This window comes from Varanus komodoensis, unplaced genomic scaffold, assembly GCF_004798865.1.
Source record: "Varanus komodoensis strain SLA01 unplaced genomic scaffold, ASM479886v1 scaffold5, whole genome shotgun sequence".
Classification (NCBI taxonomy): Eukaryota; Metazoa; Chordata; class Lepidosauria; order Squamata; family Varanidae; genus Varanus; species Varanus komodoensis.
In genome coordinates, this window is record NW_025336087.1 from 39,401,125 (window position 1) to 39,423,360 (window position 22,236).

The window sequence follows — 22,236 nt, forward strand, 5'->3', positions numbered from 1 at the left end:
ATTTTAGCTAGCACACTATGATGCCTTATTGGCAATGCATGCTAAATCTGGGTACATAACAGAACACCTCAACGATTGCTTTAACACAGAGTAAGATTCTATATCCTGTGATGTTTAAAGATGGCATTTGAGTACATCTGTGGATTTTGCCATATCAATCAACTGCTATAAGAGGAAGTTAACTGAAATGAGGTAATATCCATAGCAGTCTGAGAAAAATCTTGTTTTGGTTATGAGATGTGCTATCTGTGTATTTAAAAAATGAACAGATAGGAAAATAAAAATAAAGAATTGAAAGACTATGTGGCTGCAATAATCCTATAGGCTGATTTCATAGTAGCTGTCATTATATTCTCCTACTGCACTGAAACTGTTGTTAAATCAAGACTGAAGTAAATTTGTTGATCCCAGGCAATATGAGAAGCTATTCAGAAAATGCCTGTTCAGATAGAAGTGTAGCTCTGTCACTAAAAATGTACTTGGCCAAAAAGCTTACACTCCCTTCAGGAACTCAGCCCCATGACCTGCCAAAGCTTTCTTACTGTTTGAAATTATAAAATAATGTAATGCTTCAAGGGCACGAGTATGGTAAGGTTCTAAGGTTCTGTATTGCAGACTTTCCAGAAGAGTCTCATGCTGATGTCCTAGGAAACTGAATTAGACCTTTTAAAAACACAACTCCTAAAAATAATGAACAAGCATAACAATTTGCTATACACATTTTTCTGTCTCTCTAGGGAAGCAATTGGCCTTGTTTGTGAAGTAGTTCCAGGAGCCAAAGGAGCCTTCAAAAAAAGAAAGGTATTTGTTCTTGCAAATATCTCCTCAGCTCAAGTAATAAAATGAAATGCAGCTGCATGCCATGTCAGACTGAAGGTCTATCTGGTCCCACCTTCTGCTCCCACAGGGGTCACCTCATGGCCATGGGACGTGAGTGCAGCAGTACTCTCCTGGTCATGTTGCTCGGTACCTGGCATACCATGGCATGCTCCCTTCAATCCAAGAGGCAGCATACAGCCATCTTGACTGGTAGCCTTCAAGAGCCTTCTCTTCCATGAACCTGTCCAAGTTGGTGGCCCTTACCGCATCTTGTTATAGCAAGAGTCATAGTTTAACTATAAGCTCGATGCAGTTTTAACATGTGCAACCCTTGAACATGTGTGATTTTTGTTCTTCAAATAGTTATGAGGAGACCTAAGCAGGACTGGAATGGTGAGGAGGGAGCTAACTCTTTGCCCTTTTGCCACAGTCCCACTAAAATGCTGCATGAAGCTGCTGCGTGTCACAGGAAGAAAGCTTCCAGCTGTGTTTTTGCTAGGACAATGGCATACAGCAAACAGACTAAAGCCTGTCTTTGAAATAGTCCACCACAAGCTAAGCAGCCTACTATTTTCTTTAAGATAGTGATTGTGCAGAGCAGATCCCATCTAGTTTGGCCCATTAGGCTGGCTTAAAGCATCCTGGTGCATGAGGAAGAAGGGCCTTTGTCCTCACTCACCTAAATACTTCAAGATTCATGGAAATTTGCCAAGCTTATAATGGCACCCAAAGCTACTATCTGAGGTGGTCACCTCACTTTACCTTAACCTGTTGATGGTACACATTTTAAAAAGAGCAACTCCAAAGAAATTCCTTTTACATCCTTTGTCACACAGTTTTATTATGTATATAGCAGACTGAATATATGAAATGCTTGCAAGCCATGTACCATTCATCCTTCTAATAACCTCTGTGCAGCAGGGAATTCAGGTGAAGAATAGTGATTTGCCTCCAAAAGGTCCTTCACTGATTCTGGATTTCAGGTGAATCCAGATGGAACTAAGTGCAGCCCTGCTTTCTCCATCAGGCATAATGGATAGTATTTAGCACACGTCTTGACAAATTGGGAAAAAGAGTAAAGTGTTCATTAAAGGAGAAGCAGCAGTCATGTGCCTTCACAACAACTAAGAGCAGTGCTTTTTTTGTCATAGAACACACTGGAACAGAGTTCTGGCACCTTTTTTCGACATATTTTCCAAGTTTTAAAAGTAACTTTTGAAAATTTGATGTTTGGTCCACGTGGATTTGAATCACCCTGTCTAACGTAGCAGGTCGGCGGCAAAATCATTAAAATGGTGCATGCTTGTGGGTCTGCTTGTGTGTCGAGTCCGATGCATGCGTACTTCGTCCGTGATGGTTGTGATGACACTGCTTGGCTTGTGGCACTGCTTGGCTTGTGATTGGTCATGTGGTCGCATGCTGAGTGCTTACTGCGGGCGGCAACCATTAAGTTTCGTTACACAACTGAAATGTGTGGGTGTGTGTTCAGTGATTGACTACGTGCAAAAGGTAAATAATTTCATGAGTTCCGGCACCGTTTTTCTTACAAAAAAAGCACTGCCTAAGAGAAATCCAAACTGTGCACAGAGAAGCCTTCTTTTTCTTCTTCTTTTATTTTTGCTATTGCTGTTACCATGCAATTTGTTATATTTTATTGTATTTATCTGTTGGGCTTAGCCATTTTGATACCATTCAGTGGAAAGGTTAGACACAAATAAACACATATGGAACAGTATGTCCTTGGACTGTACCATTTCAGAATCTAGGTGAATGCATGCATTCTAGGGCATCCTTCCGTTTAATAAATGCCTTTCTCCAATAGCATTGTTAGAGAGAAGGCTGGCCAGAACACTCTGCAATGTGTTGATGTGTTGACGTGTTACAGATGATTCACACATGCCTGTACATTCTTTCATATTTCATCTGCTGTTGAGTCTCAAGTAACTTTCTCTTGGGTTGCACTGTCTTTGTGATAGTGTGGTGGATTGAAATGCATATGTGATTTTACCTTCACTGAGTGTGTCATGTAGAAGGACAGGACGTGTGAGAATTGTGATGGTGGAGGTAACACAGATTTTCATGATTAATCCCCCTCCCCCAGATTCATTTTCATTAGCCTCATGCTTGTATTGTATGTGTCAACCAAGTTGCAGATTTCTATCTCTAAAATGGGTTTCTGTTTGTGCATTTTTAAACACCAAAGAAATTTGCACTAATCAACCTATTTTCACTATTTGTGCAAGTTGGAAGATGAAAACTAGCCAATTTTAGTGTGTTGTGTGCTGATGGTGTTAGGCCTATGTGGTTTCTGGCTTCCAGTTTGTGTGGAATTGTGTGGAATTAATTGACAAACTATGTACATTTGCACAAATTATATAAATTGCACAAATTTTCTCAGGAGATTTTTTCTGCACAAGCTGTAGCCCATCTTATAGACAGGAGTACACAGAAGGAAACTCAGCTCAGCCTGCTTCTGAGCATCTGATCAGAAGTGGGCAGAAAGTCTGTTGAGTTCAGCTGTGCTGGACTTCCCAGTGTCATTGCATTCCCAGTCTTTAGATAGTTTTCTGTGAGAGGTGTTATTCTTAAATAAAGCTATTTATTTTCTGTGCTTGCTGTTCTTGTTCCTGTATTACATTTCCTCATTGCCGCAAATCTGCTAAAGCAGCGAGTATTTTCTCTGGGCCAGGAGCTGGCCGCTTTACCCTGATTTCAGCCAGTAGATCTGCTAAGACTTGTCTAACAGCATTTTCCCCACAGGTGTCTCTCTATCCTATAATTTCTGTTTCAAACTTATAATCCATAACACAGTGGGAGGGTATTTCACTTCCCCCAGACATTCTCTGTCTCTGACCTGCTGTATTTGAAAAGAAATATTTCTTTTGAAGGCCAATTGCAGTGCCAGGCTGGAATGGATTAGCAAATGTGCCTACGTCAAGGCTTGTGTGAGGTTCCCTCTTCTTAAATGGGAATTCTCTTCAATTTGGCTATGTATCGTGTTGAAGCTGTTATAACAACTTACATTCCTATCCATGCTAGAATTTACTTTCTTAAACTGGTTGATCCTCTGAAAAAATTCAGTCCAAGTTATCTTCTCTTCAACCTCATTCAGGAACTTGAGGAGGCTCATGTCTTTGAACTCTCATTCCAGTTATCGATTTAATAAGTTTATACCCAAATTTCAGAGATATGTCTCAAAGCAGCTTAGACACTATAAAGGGGTTGGACAAGCAAATATACACATGCAGATGGTGGTATCCAATAATGCCTTCACACTAGTAGGACCCATGGCTAATACAATGGGAACTTCACAGTTTCCAAAGCAATTAGAAGCAAACAGAAATGCTCATTTTGGAAATGGCACAGGGCCATGGAGCTCACAGAAGGGAGCTACACTGAACTGTCCCATTCTGGAAAGTAGTCCTGCTGCGGGGGCCTGGACTGATATTAATTGCAATGGACCCATCAAGTGGGGCCTAGGTCAAATCAAGCCAGAATGTGCCCTGGTAGCAAAAATAATTAAACTGAGATTGTTTCATGTTGGGCCCATCATGAGAAGGCAAGACTCACTGGAGAAGGTAATAATGCTAGGGAAAGCTGAAGGCAAAAGAAGAGGAGGAAAACCAAACCTGAGATGGTTCATTTTCATAAAGGAATGCACAGCTTTGAGTTTATATGCAAGGCTGTCCAAGACAGGACATTCTGAAGGGTTTTAATTCATGTGGTTGCCATAAGTTAGAGAAGATGGCATGTGACAACATCTACATTGTTTTCATAGTAACCCTGAAGTCCCAAGCAACAACAGACAAGGCAGCCTCAGTGCAGAAGCTGTAGTTTCCCAGAACCTAAAGCTTTGGGTTCTGAAGCCCAGTTCTGGGACTGGGCAAAGAAACTGTCAAGCAGAATCCCAACTGTATCTTGAGAACCCAGCATCAGGTCAAGACACACCAGATCAGGAGAGTCTGATACAATGCACTTGATCGGAGGGATAATACCTTTGTAAATGGAGGCAATGCAACTCCCTTTCCTTTAACTCTTGATAGCCATGTGGACAGAAGTGAGAAATATTTTCTCCCCTTCCTTCATGGAACCAGACCACAAGTCTCAGATGGGCAGGGTGGCATGGTTCTGAGGCACCACCTTATCTCCTCCTAGTTCAGTGGAATCCCAGGTTACCCTACCTCAGAGCAAACCCTTGGCATCTCTTTTCATATCTTCTCGGCCTGAGAATTTATCTTCCCACATATAATTCTTACAAGAAGTCCCCTGCAGCTTCTCCCATCCCTTGCTGCACAGATGTGTGAGGCTGCAGAAACAGATGCGAGCCCTTTAAAAAAAAATGCAGCTATTGTGCTGTGAGATAAAGACATCAGAAAACCAGACTCTGCCAGCCTGCTTAAGCTGGCAGGGCTTTGTTGGCACATCAACTCATTATGGTAGGATACTCTGGCCAGTGCTTCCTGCAATGCATTGTCCGAGGACCTGAGATGACTCCTGCTTTGCCTGATGTGACCCAGAACAGACCAAGAGTGCCATGCTGCAGGATGAGCTTCGGATAAAAGCAGCTGCACATTGGTGATTAAAAAGGCACACTCTTGATTGCTAAACCCTGGAGGCTTCACTTTATCCTGTGTAGTCAGGTGGCATCAAATGCCAGTAGAGTACTGAAATGCATTATTTTTCCTTTACAGCCACCAAGTAAAGCTCTTTCTAGTATCTTAGGGAAGAGCAATCTTCAGTTTGCAGGAATGAACATAAATCTGAATATATCTACCACCAGCTTAAACCTGATGACTCCTGATTCCAAACAGGTCTGTATCTTCCCATTCCTACATACTTGTGTTAAAGGTTCATGATGCTCATTGCTTGCTACATACCTATTTATTTCTATTCTTAATGTTCATGTACTTCTGAAAATACTACATGTGCACATCAACTCATCAACTGTTCCTACATCAAAAGGAACAGGTTCTCCCATCTGAGCATGCCAATACAAGTGAGATAATCTTCCAGGTAGCCCTCTACTCCCATTGTTGGAGGTCAGGTGGGTTCTGACCAGGGACAGAGCTTCTTGGTTGTGGCAGCCCAGCTGGAATCCAGAATCTGATATTTATTGCCATGTTTAGGACACAATCCTACTGTCTCCTGTCATTGGGAAAACATAGATTCTTCAGAGGTCCTGCAGACTCTGAAGGCAAAGCCCCAGACCACCTCACAGCTGGCACAGAAAGAACCACACTGGCAGCATCCCCTGAGCTTGCCACTGGGCCTCAGAGTGGGGGAAAGAGGATAAGGCAGAGAGCTGGGCCATGGAGTGGTGCTACCTCCAATCAGCAGCCCAGATTCCTTTCCTCCCCACCATGCTCAAACCCACATGGCCAAAGATGGCCATCTAGATGGAACGCAAGGTGTGAAGAAGTGTGGTGGTGGCAGAAACTGCTGCTGCTGCTCCTCCCGCTTCGTGTTGGATAGTCATAACCATTGAGGTCAGAGACTTGTGGGTGATAGGACTGCACCCTTCCTATGTGCATTTGCTCGGGATGTTTTTAGCTTTATTGCTTGTATGCATTCCTATTGTTATGGCCTGATGGTTTCAAATGAAGGAAGGAATGGATATCTTTGTCGAAAAGCCTTAAGATAAAATAAAATGCATTGGAGTGAAAGGAAAAACTTCATCCAGATATCAAATCCCCTTTTTTGCTCAAATTATTTTCTAGAAAATTAGATAAAGATATTATTTGGGTTTTTTAAACCTAAACAGAATTAGTAATTGCTTGAGTAGATGTAGTGTGGTATTAACCCATTTTTGTAGGACAGAAGGCTTCTAAATAAGAGCTGTAGTCACTGGTAGACCAAAGTGTTTTGCATGCAAAGGTCCCAGGAAGGCACATGAAGCAGCCACCATGCTGAAGCTAAGCAGGTCTTGATCTGGTCAGAATCTGGGCTGTGCTTGGAGGAGGTGATCACCGCTCAACCACAATAGAAGAAAGGTGGGATATAAATATAATAAAGAAATTAAAATAATAAAAGGTCACATCACACTATTGCCAGACAGGACTGGAAAGGCTCCTGCCCAAATCCCTAGAGAGTCACTGGTAGTCATTGTAAATACAATACTGAGCTAGTGTGGTGGAACCTGGTGCCACCAATGTTAGTGGAACAGTGTCTCCATTCTGGGCTGTAGTCCAAATGCTTAAGGAGCTGTCCACGGTCCTGAAATTAGGTTTCAGATAGGGTATAACACCATGGATTGTGCTTCAGACTAAAAGCCCAAGTGGATGCCCGACCCTGCTGACAATGAAGCCACCAGCCTCCTCCGAGAAGTGAGCATCATAAAGTTTGGTGCGCCCAGGGGCAACATTCCTTATTCCTTTCTACCACCTTCTTTAGCTTTAAGAAAATATGGACAGTATGTTGCCTGTATACTCAGAAGTTCTGGCTCTATGGGCATCCAGCTCATGATTGTGAATGGAGCTAGACAATCCTACAAACTGCTCCCCACAATCTGCATGAGTGGATGAATCCATGCTGTGCTCCCACCTGTCTTTGCCCATCCACATTGCCTATGGCAGTGAGGCTGGTCTGAAGAGTCTCCATGGATGACCTGCCTTGACAGATGCCAGGACTTCCAGTTTAACATCTAAATGCCAGTTTAAGATGTTGAGAAGTTGCTGTCACTGAGGTTTCAGGGATATATAACATTTATTGCTGATATTAGGATCATTTCTGCTTTTGGCCTCTGACCTTCCTTTGCAGCATATACTTTCTGCAGAATATGGTTCTAAATGAATGGAAAGATAGACAGACTGAATGTCATGCTGATGCTGCTCTTTTCCTAAACTCTCTACAGATTATAGCAAACCATCATATGCAGTCTATTTCCTTTGCATCTGGAGTAGACATGGTAAGTTTTGTCTTGTTCTTGTTTGGTTGGTTGGTTTCTCTTTTCCTTGATGGAAGAAAATACTGTGTTGCAACTGATTGCTTAACTTGCTCAGGAGATATTGCTAGTTAGACCTTGGCAATTAAATTCTAGGGAAAGCCACTGGAAATTCAAAGCATCACCTGGGGCAACCTAGACATACATGTGATAAATGAAGGTCCTCCCAATGATTTGCATTAAAGATAAAAATAAATAAAGATAAAGAAAATGCTTCAAGATGAAAAACAATAAAACTCCCAGATTGTTGATAGAACATGGATTGAACATGGATCCATTTCTGAACATGGATCAGAAAATTAACTGATTGTATCATGTGCTGTTGAGCAGGGGTAACAATTTTTTCAGCTTGTGGTCACATTTTAAGACTGCCCCGGATACCACCACAACATGTCTGCCATGGGATGTGTGGCTAGTCAGAAAAGTGAGTCATTGTATAACCCAGAAGTATATACAGGAAATGACTATCACAACTGTCAGACACCCACATTTGGCCACAAAGCAATCCTAGGTGCTGGTTTAAGTTCTTTCTCTTTTTTACGTGAGAGTGTAAGACGCCTTGGCACACATCAAGAAAGATGTCTGGGGTACATTGTGTCCATCAACTCCACAACATCTATCTCTGTTGTGGATTAATATTTCAGATGTGGACAGCCATGTTCTTAGGTCCAAATGAAAATGCGTTTCCCATCACCCTTAGCTTAGTTATGTGTCAGCGTTTTACTTGTGCTGCAGGACTCCAGTTTGGATTGGGCCTGAGACATTCTGTGAGGCGGGGGTGGGAGTTTAAACCTTTCTCTCCACCCATTTTTGTCCTGAACATCCACTCTTCTTCTTGGCAGGGGGCTAAAAAGAAGAAAATTCTGCATAGGAGTCACTATGAAGTCTAGTATATAGTTCTGGAAAGGGACCTTGGAAGTCTGCTGTCAGCTTCCACACCAGTCTGACATTTTGCAGCATTGCCATATCCTGGGCTGAGGAAGGCAGCCTCTTATAGAATCATGGAACTGTAGAATTTTAAGGGGCCTTCAAGCCATCAAGTCCAACTCGGTGCTCAGTGCAGAACTCCAAGTTGGTGGATCTTGGCTGACCAACAGATGGCTGTCCAACTGCTTCTTGAATGCCTCCAGTGTAGGAGAACCCACCAGCTTCCTAAGTACATTGTTTCACGGTCATATTGCTCTAAATCTGAAAGTTCTTCTTGATGTCCAGCTGGAATCTGGTTTCCTGTAACTTAATTCCATTATTCCGTGTCCTTCACTCTTTGATGATTGAGAAGAGATCCTGGCCATTCTCTATGTGACAGCCTTTCAATTATTTGCAAAGTGGTATCATATATCCACTCAGTCTTCTCTTCTCTAGGCTAAACATGACCACTTCTTTCAATCTTTCTTCCAAGGGCTTTGTTTCCTGAGCATCCTTGTTGTTCTCCTCTGAACTTTTTCCACGTTGTCTGCATCTTTCTTGAAGCATGGTGCCCAGAATGGAACACAATACTCAAGCTGAGGCCTCGCTAATGCCAAAGAGAGGGGAACCAGTACCTCACGTCGAAGCTATACTTCTATTAATGCAGCCCAAAATAGCATTTGCTATTGAATCATATTCAACTTCTGATCTACAATTCCAAGATCCTTCTCACTTGTAATGTTGTTGAGCCAAGTTACTCCTATCTTGTAACTGTGCATTTGGTTCCTTTTCCAAGGTATAGAACTTGGCATGTGTCCTTACTGAATTTCATTAGGTGGCTTTCATTCCAGCACTCCAGACCATCAAGATCACTTTGAATGCTATTTCTTTCTTCTAGGGTATTAGCCATTATGCATCCTCTGTAAATCTGATAAGCATACCTTGCACCTCTTCATCCAAGTCATTAATAAAAAGGTCGAAGAGCACTTTTCCCAGGACTGAGCCCTGTGGTAGCTCTCTCCATCGCTCATCCTGCCTGCATGGATGCTGCTGCTCCAACAGCTTATTGCTTCTTCAGCTCCTCCAGACAAGCACCAGCACATTAGGTTGGAGTATTGCAGCAGGGTACAGAACAGAGAGTGACCTTACTGATGTGCCCACAAAACTTCATCCCAAGCCACGGATGTGACCAAGGGACACAGTTCTCTGTGGCCTCAACTACAGCAAGGAATGACTTTAACACCAGCACCCTGTCCAGCCGTTTAAGCCTTTTCAACATTTGTTAGCCATGATAGCTAAAGGGAACATCCAGAAAGGACAGTATATCTCTCAACATGAGAAGACTTGAGTAAAAAGAGGGCATGTCTATTGATGTTGCATCCTGTTTGTGCACTTAGGGCTTTGTTTGCTTGTGCTTCTTATCAGGAAGAGTTTGCAGGCCAGTTTGCCTCATCAAGCATATAGCATTTATCTTAGAAACATAGAAACATAGAGTCAGAAGGGGTCTCCTAGGCCATCTAGTCTGGCCCCGGGCTCCAGGCGGCTCCTCTCATGACACGCCTACCATGTGCATGTCCAACCTATCCTTGAACACTCTTACCATTGGGGCCTCAACCACCTCCCATGCAAGCCCATTCCGTACCCTTGAGGGCCTAACTGTCAGGAAGTACTTCCTGGCATCCAAGCTGAATCTTTGTATCCTCCTTGTTAAGGCACATGTTTTACAAAGGATTCCTGTGATACACACAGAGCTTCTTCTGGTGCAGTTTCACAGAGTTCTGTGTAACCATCCCATGGATACTTAGAAACAAGTCCAGTTTAGCACAGTTGGACTTATTCTGGAGTTTTAAAAAGCAACAGCACAGGCTTGGGCTGGAGAAGAGAAGAGAAGCACATCTCCTTAAAGGTGTGGAAGAGGCGATTGTGGTATTAATTATAGTGAGAGCAACTACCTTCAACAGATATTGTAAATCGTAACACCATTTTTATACTATCTTAGATTTCAACTGATTGCCCCATGCTGAGGATTTGCTATATTGTTTTTGCAGGGTTGCCTGTGCAGGAGTTTCTGACTGTCAGCCTAATTAATTTATTGCCTCGAGAATCTAATCTCTCTATCTGGTTGATATTTATAACACACTTGTCACCATGGTATCCAAGCACGAGCAACCAGTGGCAAATACTCATATGAGAAGCGATGCACCTTTGTTTCAGCATAAAAGGAAAAACTCACATATTCATGGCAAATGCTTTTGTTCCCCCCGCCCCACTTCACTTCCCCTCCTCCTGTCAACAGGATACAACGGACTACGTTGCATATGTAGCTAAGGACCCCGTTAACCGCAGAGGTAAAGTAATGTTTAACCTTTAATCTTTTCTTTCTTTTCAAAGTGTGAGGGCACAATCATATGCATGACTGGACAGAAAAAGTCTAACATCTCCCGAAAGTTAGATTTTTATAACAGAAAAAAGTTGGAGAATGCTGGAAGTTATAGGACTGCCTTTTCTGTCTAGATATGCATAAGACCATACCACAACGTGTCCAACTTCTCATGAAGGCATCTGGTGTTCTGTGAAGAATGCCTTTGTACAGATAACTGCTTATCTCCTGCACTATGTTTGTTATTTGCACTGTTATTTGTTATAGTCATATCCGACCCTGACTCCAAAGTAATCAGGGCCAACTACACGAGATGCCAACAAGCCAATACTGGATCTCTCGTATATTTTAATTTTTGAAAATAATAGGTGCTGGAAAAGAAGGATGATTTGGATTAAGAAAGTGGTCCTGATGAAAATTATCTTCCCCAATTAGAAAAAACTTTCATGCACACAAGGTATACTCATAGCTTGCAATTCACGAAACTGGTCATCAAGAGAAATTCAGAGGATATCACTATCATTCTCAACACCCATGATGGCCAGTGAATGCACTGGAGTTAGGACAACAAGGACTGTGCTGTGCAATGTGTGAATAGTTTGCAGAGCCCTGCAGGGCCATGAGCTCATGATAACAGGGCCCTAAAGCAGCACAGGGGGGACCTTGTAACTCCCTGCTTTTTACATACCAAGTGACAATTCTTGGTAGAACAGAGATGGGGGCCCTCTGGCCTGGCCTGAAGATATTACCTGTTCCACTCAAGAACCTCCTCCTGGGCAGCTGAACGTGGCTTCTAAATCCTGCCCCATTCCAACAACAATATAGGGCAGCATAGAAATGAAATTGTCGTTGTTATTGCATCGTTCATTGTCGCAGTAAGGATGCTGAGTGGTACTCAAAGCTGGCAAATTCATCCAGCACTTGGAGAAGCCATTCCTCCAAATGCCAGGTGAGTCCATTGGTGTGCCCCAATCAGGATAATGAGTAACATACAAAAGAGGCATCTGGAGGAGCAAGTACCAGCTGAGTCCTGTGTCTCTCTGCTCAGCAAAACGCAAAATGGGTGGGGGCAATTCTCCCCTGCTGTGTTGCTGAGGACTGTGGATAAGAATGCTTTAAATCAAAGTATTGATGATTTATATAGCAAATGTCTGTAGGATATAAATGATCTGTTACCTCTTTGATGATACAGATCAGTAAAATGTACAAGTCCACTAGAAGAATAGATGAGCCAGTACTCTACTTCCCCATGAAACACAATTTTCTTTAAGGTCCGTATACCAGATCTGTGCTTTTAATTTTTACTAGTGCCATACTGATTTTGCTTTGCATTTGCCATTTAAGCTGCATTGAGAATAAAGGTGGAAAACTGTAGCATTTGTTTTTCCAGATACAGGCTTTTGAGTACTCTTCTTGTTTTCCCATTACTTCCAGCATGCCATATCCTGGAATGCTGCGATGGCCTGGCCCAGGATATTATCAGCACCATTGGGCAAGCATTTGAACTCCGTTTTAAGCAATATCTACAGTGTCCATCTAAGATTCCTCCTCTGCATGATAGGTGAGAGCTACCACAAGATTTATTGTTGTTCTTGCTTTTGATTGGAACGCTTTCAAGAACTTTCAAAAACTGGTGAAATAAAGGACACCCTTGTACATCTGTTTGCAGAAGAGACCAACTGGCTGCAAAAGAGATTCTTGGGACAGCTATTTCAGTCAACAGATGAAGGCTTATTTCTGTAGAAGTTACCATGTGCTAGTCCCAAATCTCTGTTGCATGTAACCGGAAACACCATAGTGACTAGAGTGTCAGTTCACTCTAGTCAATCCCTGTCTGACTTGTCTTTCTTCTTCATCGTCCTTTCTACACATGGAAGTGATAAGAGGAAGACAGACCGTGTGGACGACAGACTCTAGTGGGTCAAGTCAATGGCAATCCTTCTTCCCACAGGAGGGCAAAGATGGCATACTGCACACATCAAGAAAGTTGAGCCTTCTCTGATTCTCCAAGCAGAGCAGTAGTGGTGTGAAACAAGTTGTTAGAGTATCTGACTTTGATGAAACTAGTATTTGACTGAGATATTAAGGGAGAGGTATAATAGAGGTTTTCAGTGAACCTGCAGCAATCAAGATATGCTTTCTATATTTTATTATGCATGAGATGTAAACTACAGAAGATGCAAGCTAAGCAGAGGAGAGGAAAGGAAACAGAGACATAAAGGTCAAAAGGCACCCCCAAAAGACAATCATCAGCCAAGGATTAACACAATAGCTGCCACCATAATGATGGAAATTAGTGCCTGAAGACTTAAATAGCAGCAGTGACAATTATCCAAACAATTATCTTAATATATATTGCTCAACTAGAAATCTATTGGCCCAGATTCAAATTCTTCCTCAAATCTTTGGACCATGTCCATAGATAAATTCTGTGGTCAATATGACAAAGGAACTGAATTCTTAAGGAACTGAATATATTCATCTATTATTATTATTATTATTATTATTATTATTATTATTATTATTATACATTACCTTTATAACCTGCCTTTCTTCTCTTGCAAGGAACCCAAAGTAGCTTGCAAGTTTTTCCTTCTTTCCATTTATCCTCATAACAATCACACTGTGAGGTAGGTTAAGCTGAGAATGAAAGATTGGTCCAAAGTCAGTGCATGTCAAAGTTGGGAGAGCCAGTGTGGTGTAGTGGTTAAGAGTGTGGGGCTGGGACTCAGGTGATCTGAGTCCTCACTCAGCCATGCAGCCAAACTGGGTGACTTTGAGCCAGTCACAGACTCTCAGCCCAATGTACTTCACAGGCGTTGTTGTAGGGATAAGACTGAGAGCAGCAGGAGGAGAATGATGTAATCTGCTTTGAGTCTGTTGTAAGGAAAAAACAGAATATCAATCTAATAAAATCAATAATTAAAGTCACTTAGTAAACTTCATGGATAAAGGGAGACTAGAACCTGGATCTTCCAAGTCCCCCGTCCCACATTATGAGCATCGCACCACACTGGTTCATATTTTATATGTTCTGACAATATTGTAATTGAATAGACAACAGAAGAATGCTAAGAAACTACTTCTTTCTGACAGGATGCAAAGTATGGATGAACTTTGGATGGAGGAAGAGGGCGAGGCAACAGAACACCCCTATTACAACAGCATCCCAAACAAAATACCTCCTACAGGGGGCCTTGTTGATGCAAGACTCAAAGCCAAGCTCCCTTCCATTTCGGATCCACCTCAGGTAGGTGAAAAAATTCCTTTCTTGGTGTTCTTAGTTAACATTGCAATGCTTTTAAAATAACCGTATAAATGATACATAGACGCAAATGGTGGAGATGAACCTTGCTAATATCTTGAGTCTACTGAACAAAAGGTTATAATTCATCAGCTCAGGAGGGAGTTCAATAAGGGAGGACTCACCACTCAGAAGAACCTATTACTAGTGGCCACTTCCCTTACTGACTTTAGAGGGAAGCCAGTGAGTAGGGCTTCCAAAGATGATCTCAAAGCACAGCCAGGTTCATATATATACAAATGATCTTTCAGATAACCTAAGTCATGCCTGTTTAGGACACCAGAGTCAAAATCAGTACTGTAAATTGGGCCCTGAACACATTGCCAACCATATGCAGAATTGGTTATGATGTGACTATCTAACTTCAAAAGGGGGACATGTGGCTGCATTCTGTATCAGCCAAGATTTCTGAGTCATCCTCAAGGGCCTCATGGAATGGGATGGAACTAGGGCTCAGTCAGTGCATGTACATCCCTGACCACAATCCAGAAAGCTATTTCAGGGGGGATTCTGTCCCCCTTGCCCACTCACCTGGCATGCCTGTCTGATCAGTGGGACCACTGGATGCCCACATATGCTGCATAACCTTAGTCTGAACAGGATATGCTGCATAAATTCCAAGGCATGTGGCCTTCAACTGCATGACCAATACCTTGGATAAAATTCTGAAACTGACCATGCCTTGGAACTTATGCTAAAAGAATATGATTTATTCTTTTAGCATTTAAAATATTTTATATTGCTTTTAAAGATAAAAATCTTCCCATGTAAAACAGTAAAATATTTATATAAGTAAAACAGTAATACTAATATAGAATACTAATATTCTAATATAACTAACAAAAAATAACCACACGAGGTTCAAATAATAAAATATGAAATGTGGACCAGAAACATTACAGGCAGACTGAAAGTCTGTGTATTCGTTCCTGTTTAAAAGTTGTCAGGGAAGGAGCTAGGCATACCTCCATAGAAACCCATTCCATAAGGATGGGGCCTCCACAGAAAAGGCTTTGCCTCTTGTGCAAAGCTAATGCTGATCACGAAGTGAACTGCAGAAATAGTGCAACTGCACATATACACAAAACATATTTGATGGTAACTTTTTATGTTGCATCTGGCTTTGAAATATTTCTGAAAATTTTCTGTCTGGAGGTCTAGACATTTACAATCTTGCCATTCTATTTATTATTTTTTAGTGGGAAATGAGGGAAATGTGATGAAGTCTGGTCATTTACTAAAGATGCTTTAGTAAGTCTTGGGCGGGGGAGAGTTACAGACATTTGCAAGAATTTTCTGACACTCCCTCTTTAACAGCAGCATTTAAAGTTAACTGCTGTTTAAAACAAAACATCACCCTGAGAGCTCGGCCTGTGAACCAAGTCTTGGCCTCCTCTTTGGGACCAGGTTTGAAAGGATGACTTCATGATTTGGAGCTCAGACCCCACCTGCTTAGGTTCTTGAACCTGTTGTACTTCTTTTAGTTCTAGTACTTTGCTTCTGGGAAATTGAGACTGGCTGTGCTTCTCATGGTAGACACTTTATGCTTGGGCAGGCCTCATCAGATGGCAACCATGCTGTAAGAACACATATGATTCCAAAAAGTTTGGGAACCCTTGCTGTATCCAAAAGTACTCACCCAAAACTATTTTGGAGGTGTGTTAAGCAGAGTATAAAGCCAACAGAAGTCCCTGGTCACTGGGAAGGAGGACTGGGGAATGTCAACCTTAAGAGCATGAGATTCTCCCAGCTGAATAGAGCCAAAGGTCCAGGAAGGGCAGCATCTTGTTCCCTGCTCTGTCAAACCAGATACATCCAAAAAGCCCATGAGGTAGGCTTAAAAACAGCAATGCCCCGCTTTTGTCCTCTGGGGCATTTAGCCCTGGCATCATTAAGGCCCATATAGCCCTTCTGCATGAAGCCAGTGAGAAACAGTTTCCACAGATGTCACCAATCCTTTTTTAACGGCACCCAAGCTAGTGATAAAGCAGCCAGGTCCATAAATCAATGAACTGCAGTATTGTGTGTGGCAATCTTTTGTTTGCCCTTACTCTATACAGAACCAGTTCTAGTTTCACAAAGGTCCGAGGGAGGCATCCATCTCTTCATTTACTTTCTTCAAACCACCTATAAACCACCCTCATGCCCATTCCACCCCTGTTCCTGTCACAATTTTTCTAAATTAAAGAGTCCTAACAAAGTCTTTTCTTCAGAAGAAGGTGCCTGAATCCCTTATCATCCTGACTGCTCCCTTTTGCCCCCTTTCCAGCTCAATGCTGTTATTGAGAAGCAGCATTCAGAAGTATACAAAGCATTTTAAGTGGGGCTGCACCATAGATCGTAGACCTATTATGACACCAGTAGTTTTATTTGTAATCCCCTTCCTATTGTCACTCTTACCTTGAAATAGGTTCCCCCGCTCCTTTGTTTATTCTGAAGAGCCAGCGCTTTCACTAAATGATGACCTCAAGGTCTCTTTCCTGGTTTTTCATTTCTAGCTCATATGTGAAGTCAGGAATTCTGCTGTCCTTCTGAAAGTACATCTTTACCCTTATATGTTACATATCAGCTGTCTGATAACTGATCTACCTCACCCAATAGTTTCAACACTGACCGGCAATGGCATTTCAGGAGTTTCTTCAGCCTTCCCAGAGGTGCTGGGAAGTGAACACAGGCCCTTCTGCATGTAAAGCGAGTGCCCTGCCATTGAGCCGTGGCCTCTAACTGAGTGTCTGAAACTGATTGTGCTATATACCTGTTGAAATACTGATGAATGCATAAAATGTGTATTTCATTTGCATTGCTTTCCCTCTTAAACAATGGTAGTTTTTAATGTAATCTTGCATGACTAAATCAAAGAAATCTCTTATAAAGGTGGTGATAGGGAGCAAAAGTGATATGGTGACCTTTATACCTTGCTGTGATATTTTATGTCCATACTCCTGTAATTTTAACTAAGTTAACGATCATTTTCACCACCATTATAGTAATGAATAATGATTCCTAAATCTGGCATCAGTTATAATACATCGTATAATTAAGAATTATTGGGCAGGCACTTAGATTCATGGTCCAATATCTTGCATTTCATTATTTGGTAGAAGTTTGATTGGGATTATATGGTTGTCAAGTTTATTCCAGGAAAGGGTGGTTAAACAGAGACGTTCCTTTTATAGATGTAATATACCTACTTTGTCATTTAGAATTACAGGGGTTAATAAAACAGGAAAGGAGTACAATTTCCCCGAAGGTCATCTTTTTTCTCCTCCTCCTACGCAAACTCATTCATAAAAGAATGCTCAGGCATAGTGTCATACTTGATGAATGAACGAAGACTGGGTTTGGGTAGAATTGCACCTGGACCAATCATAAAAAAGACCCACTGAAAATGCATTACAGTTTTTAAAGGTAGAGCTTGCATGAAGAATATTTTTAATACCACCTTAGTCCACATCGGCAATGGGAAGAGAGCAAACTTACTACCAGAGTCAGCACATTGGAGACCTATTTGATGAAGACTGGCAACAGGGACCTAGTAGGCAAGGTAAGCTGCATCCTAAAACAGGCGCTCGCTCTCTCTCTCTCTCTCTCTCTCTCTCTCTCTCTCTCTCTCTCTCTCCCCCTCCCTCCATAAATGTTCCATGAATGTTAGGGTTCTGGGTAGAATAATGTGGATAAACAGAGGCCTTTGTGTAATGGACAGTGCCCAGGCCTGTGGTCTGCAATGCTTCTTCTGCCACTGCAGCAAGTGAAGACTTTGAGGTAAAGGGAGAGGGGAGAGGGAAAGGAGATGGAGATGGGGAGAAGTATATAAAAAATTGTGCATTGCACATAAAGAAAATGACTTGAAGTAGAGGAGTGGGTTTTGTTTTTGCTTTTGCTTCCCCCCCCTTCCGTGACACATTTATACATACGTATGTGCCATTTCTGCAACCCCCTAAATACGATGAGAAAAGCACTAAGATGTAATTCACTTCCCCCTGTTGACAACATGTTCCCTATAACTTATATATGTTACCATACACGAGGCATTCTGTGTCCCAAAAACAACATGTTTACAGTATGTTACCACCATCATTAGTTTCCTTTCAGTAACCAAAACCAGGTAGCCATTTTGATGCAAAGGAACCATCTACTGATGCAGAATCCATCTTTATAGAAACAGATGGAAAAACAAAACTGAAGTGGAGTCCTGCTGTCTGGGACTGGCAGAAGTAGCTCCAGTAAGATTCCCACATGATATGACAGAGAGATAGTATGAGGCACTTGCTTTCCTGTTATCCCTGCTATATCCCATAATATTCTAACACAGCCTTCCCTAACTTTATGCTTTATAGAATATCATTCTTTAATGTTTAGATGAAGGCTGTCTCATTCAGTTGAAGGGAAAAAAACTTTTTCAAACTTAAAAGCTTCCTGCTTGTGCTTCTTGTATTGCATTCTGTGAGTGCAGTAGTGGGATTACTGCTGAAAAGCTGGTGATTGCCCCATGAATTACCTCTAATAAATAACCCTTAATGCCAGTTCCTTCATATTGGTAAAGAGAGCAGGGGGCTTTGATTACTCATTCTCCCTATTTTGCTGCATAAAAGGAAATGAAAAAAATAATGAGAAGAAATGAAAAATTAAGTTTCTAAAAATCTTCAGTCTCAATCTGGTGTGGGAAGGAAGGAAGACAGAACAGAAAATGCTGGAATGCTACGGGCTGGCAATGATGGATTCCATAAGTGTGAATGAACCAATAAGGGCAATTCCAGATTGAACCGCTAGTGTGGAAGCACTCTGAGGCAATGACCTGATCTTTTGAACTGCGGAATTGCAGTTTGGATTAAAAATGATGCACTGGTTTTCACAGGGTCTTTGGACATCTACAACATGCCAGAAGGAAAGTCTAACACAACTTCACCAGGAGAGGTGCCAACTTATGTAAATACACAACATATAAATATGGAAACACTGCATGCTCTTCAGGCTGATGCGGAAAACCTGCTTGCTGGAACAGCAGAAAGTACCAAAGACAGCAGCCCAGGAAAAGATCTTTTTGACATGAGTAAGTTCCTCTTAGAAATCACACTTGGATGAGGTTTTTCCCCTACATTCCTTAATTCCATGCATTGTCAACAGTCACTCTCTTGAGGAACTATCAAGAAAAAGAATTCTGCTCTAGCTCTTAGACTTTTCATTAAAAAGTGCTTTCGGAGTTAGCTAAAACCTGCAGTCCTGGAAGGAGTTGAAAGCATCCTCTTACTTGCTGGCAGGATTAGCATGGTACATTTCAGCTTTTTCAGTGATGACCAAGCCACTTTTCTGCTGCTGGGTTCTCCTTCCCTCCCCTGTTCTTCTGATAATTGTGCTGTTCCTCCCATTGCAAATTAGGCAGACCAGATGGGAGCAGAACAAGAGGGCTGCCCATGAACTGTGGGAAAAAGGAGACGTGTGATGTTCCTCTTATTTGCTGGTTTAAATCTGAGGGGAGTGCAATCCTCATCTTAGGGCTTTCAAAAGAGATAAAAAAATGGTAGATGGTTATATTTTTGAAGTCAGCCTTTGAAGCATATAGAAGAGAAAATGGAGCAATTCAGCTAAGGAGCCATTGATTTTGGTGGATGATAACCCCTGAGTTTTTCTGAGCTGTGGTAAGATCCCTAGATGTCTTTCCTTAATGTAGTCCCTTTTATTTTTTGGCAGGGATATGAAAGAGTGGTACTATTTATATTACTCATAATTTGTATCTATTTTCCACTCTTAATGCCAGGCCCTTTTGAAGATGCTCTCAAGAACCAAATGCCTGGGCCCATTTTGAACAAGTCTACCTCAGTTGAATGTAGCAGTCCTCTTCTACCCAGAGCAGCTGGTGTGACAGCAGCTGCAGAACTGAGCACAGAACCCTGGTATCAAGGAGAGATGACCAGGAAAGAAGCAGAACAGCTCTTAAAGAAATGTGGAGACTTCCTCGTTAGGAAAAGTACCTCCAACCCAGGCTCCTATGTCCTGACTGGACTACAGAATGGGCAAGCCAAACATCTCCTCCTGGTGGATCCTGAAGGAACAGTAAGTGCTTGTAGGTAGTGACAAGGGAAGCTACCTCTTAATCCTGATTCAGAGCAAATATCTTCCTTTAATGCTATTTCATGATGGGCTTCGCCTTTATGCTTGTCCTTGCAATGTACATAGAAGCAGTGAGGTCTCCCATGTCACCCTATATGGGGAGACTGATACGTGTATGATGAAAATGTGTTAGCCTTCAAAATACTTCAAGAGTGACCCTTTGATCTTTCATAAAACAGCCCTCAGTATATAAAACTAGTTTCCTTTCGAGGGGAAAGAATTTCTCACCTCTGTAAAAATCTCTCTATTTATTGTACTATGGGAGTATAACAGTAGCTCTACAGATGGATCCCAAGCACATTGGAGCTAGGCCCTGATTTCCACCAGGTCTGAGTCTGGTAAATCCAAGCTCTTCCCAAACCCAGTTACTTTCCAGGTCTGTCATTTGAACCAAATCTCTTTTCAGGTGTATAACTCCCAGGTAGTTTGGATCAAGTTAATGCTACATAACAGGAACCTACTGCCCTAATATTACTTCAAGGTAGAGCTGATAATCTGTGACACTCTGCATTACCGTCACATGCTGTTTAACTGAAGGGCTGCTGCAGTGCAAATGAAGTTCTGATTAGAAGAAACAGCCTTTTTATGGGCCTTAGATTTCCGATGTTGGCTCACAGCCTGGTCTCTGGTGTCATGTAAAAACTAGAAGAAACAATGGATGCAACTCACACATGTAACACTAGAGGACAGTCAAAGATTATTTTCATAATGATTTCCCCGCAAAATGAAAATAGCCAGTAGTTGCTGGTGCTTCGGACAGGGTAAGTGCTTCATGGAAAAAGCAAGGAAGTTACTGAATTTTCTCTGCCTTGCTGGTCAAAATGGTTGTGAATCTTGCACAAAGACTACCTATGCAGTTTTATACAGAAAAAGTGTTGCATCCCCAGCATTCCTCTACAACTGGGAGTTGTAGGAGTTTCTTTGCCTTAACATTCATGGGATCGAGCTGCTAGTATTAAAAAAATGCAACTCATTTCCTAGCTCAGATATCACCACTGTGCTGAGATTGGAGCTCAGCTTTACTATCCCTGTTCACAGTGTTATTTCTTAATTTACTCATTTATTTATAAATTATTGGGATTGGTTTTGTATTTTTAAAAAATCCAAAGCCAATATAGATCGATTTAAACCAAAGTAATTTAAATTGGCAATTAAAAAGGCTGATTTAAACCACTGGTTAAAATCAAGTTTCCCATTGGAACTTTCTCACATATTTTCTGAACAGTGGTGCAGGTCTGACTTCTAAGCTATGTTCATTTATGAATGACAAAGCAATCCTGTACATATCCGCTCAGAAGGAAATCTCACTGAGGGTAGTGGCACTCACTGCTGGTGAGTGAGTATAGATTGCAGTCTAACGAATGAACTATTTTCACTATTTCATTCTTATAAATTGGCCTTGCTTTTTTTTCTCACCATGTATTTCACATGCTTTCTTTGTTTACCTGTGAAGAGAATAGCTTCAAAGTATTTCCATACAGGGCAAAAGAAGAAGGGGGCGGCAGAGGATGAGGAGGCAAGGTGGAGTCACTGGGGCAGTGGGTGTGGGCTTGGGTGGACTCCGGGGGATGGTGGAGGACAGGAGAGCCTGAAGGAATGTTCTCCATGGGATTATGAAGGGTCGGGCATGACTTTGCAACTAAACAAACAAAAAATGTCCATACAGAGAGTCATATGTTCAGCGTCCATGACAATTGGAGTTTAAGATAACTTAAAAATTATCTGAATAAAATCAATTATTAAAATGCCTAGAAAAGAAACTGGTTTTGCCTGGCACTG

The 22,236-nt window shown here is 41.8% G+C and overlaps 1 protein-coding gene across 1 annotated transcript in view; it reads left to right on the top strand.

The window, feature by feature from the left end:
* Window positions 1-22,236, top strand: part of SHC3 (SHC adaptor protein 3) — a 44,785-nt gene that overhangs the window by 21,616 nt on the left and 933 nt on the right. Inside the window, exons 3-11 of the mRNA XM_044446529.1 lie at window positions 738-801; window positions 5,511-5,630; window positions 7,670-7,723; window positions 10,962-11,013; window positions 12,480-12,606; window positions 14,142-14,295; window positions 17,797-17,893; window positions 19,205-19,399; window positions 20,105-20,400. Of these exons, the coding sequence (XP_044302464.1) occupies window positions 738-801; window positions 5,511-5,630; window positions 7,670-7,723; window positions 10,962-11,013; window positions 12,480-12,606; window positions 14,142-14,295; window positions 17,797-17,893; window positions 19,205-19,399; window positions 20,105-20,400 (1,159 nt within the window). The remainder of the gene's footprint in view (window positions 1-737; window positions 802-5,510; window positions 5,631-7,669; window positions 7,724-10,961; window positions 11,014-12,479; window positions 12,607-14,141; window positions 14,296-17,796; window positions 17,894-19,204; window positions 19,400-20,104; window positions 20,401-22,236) is intronic.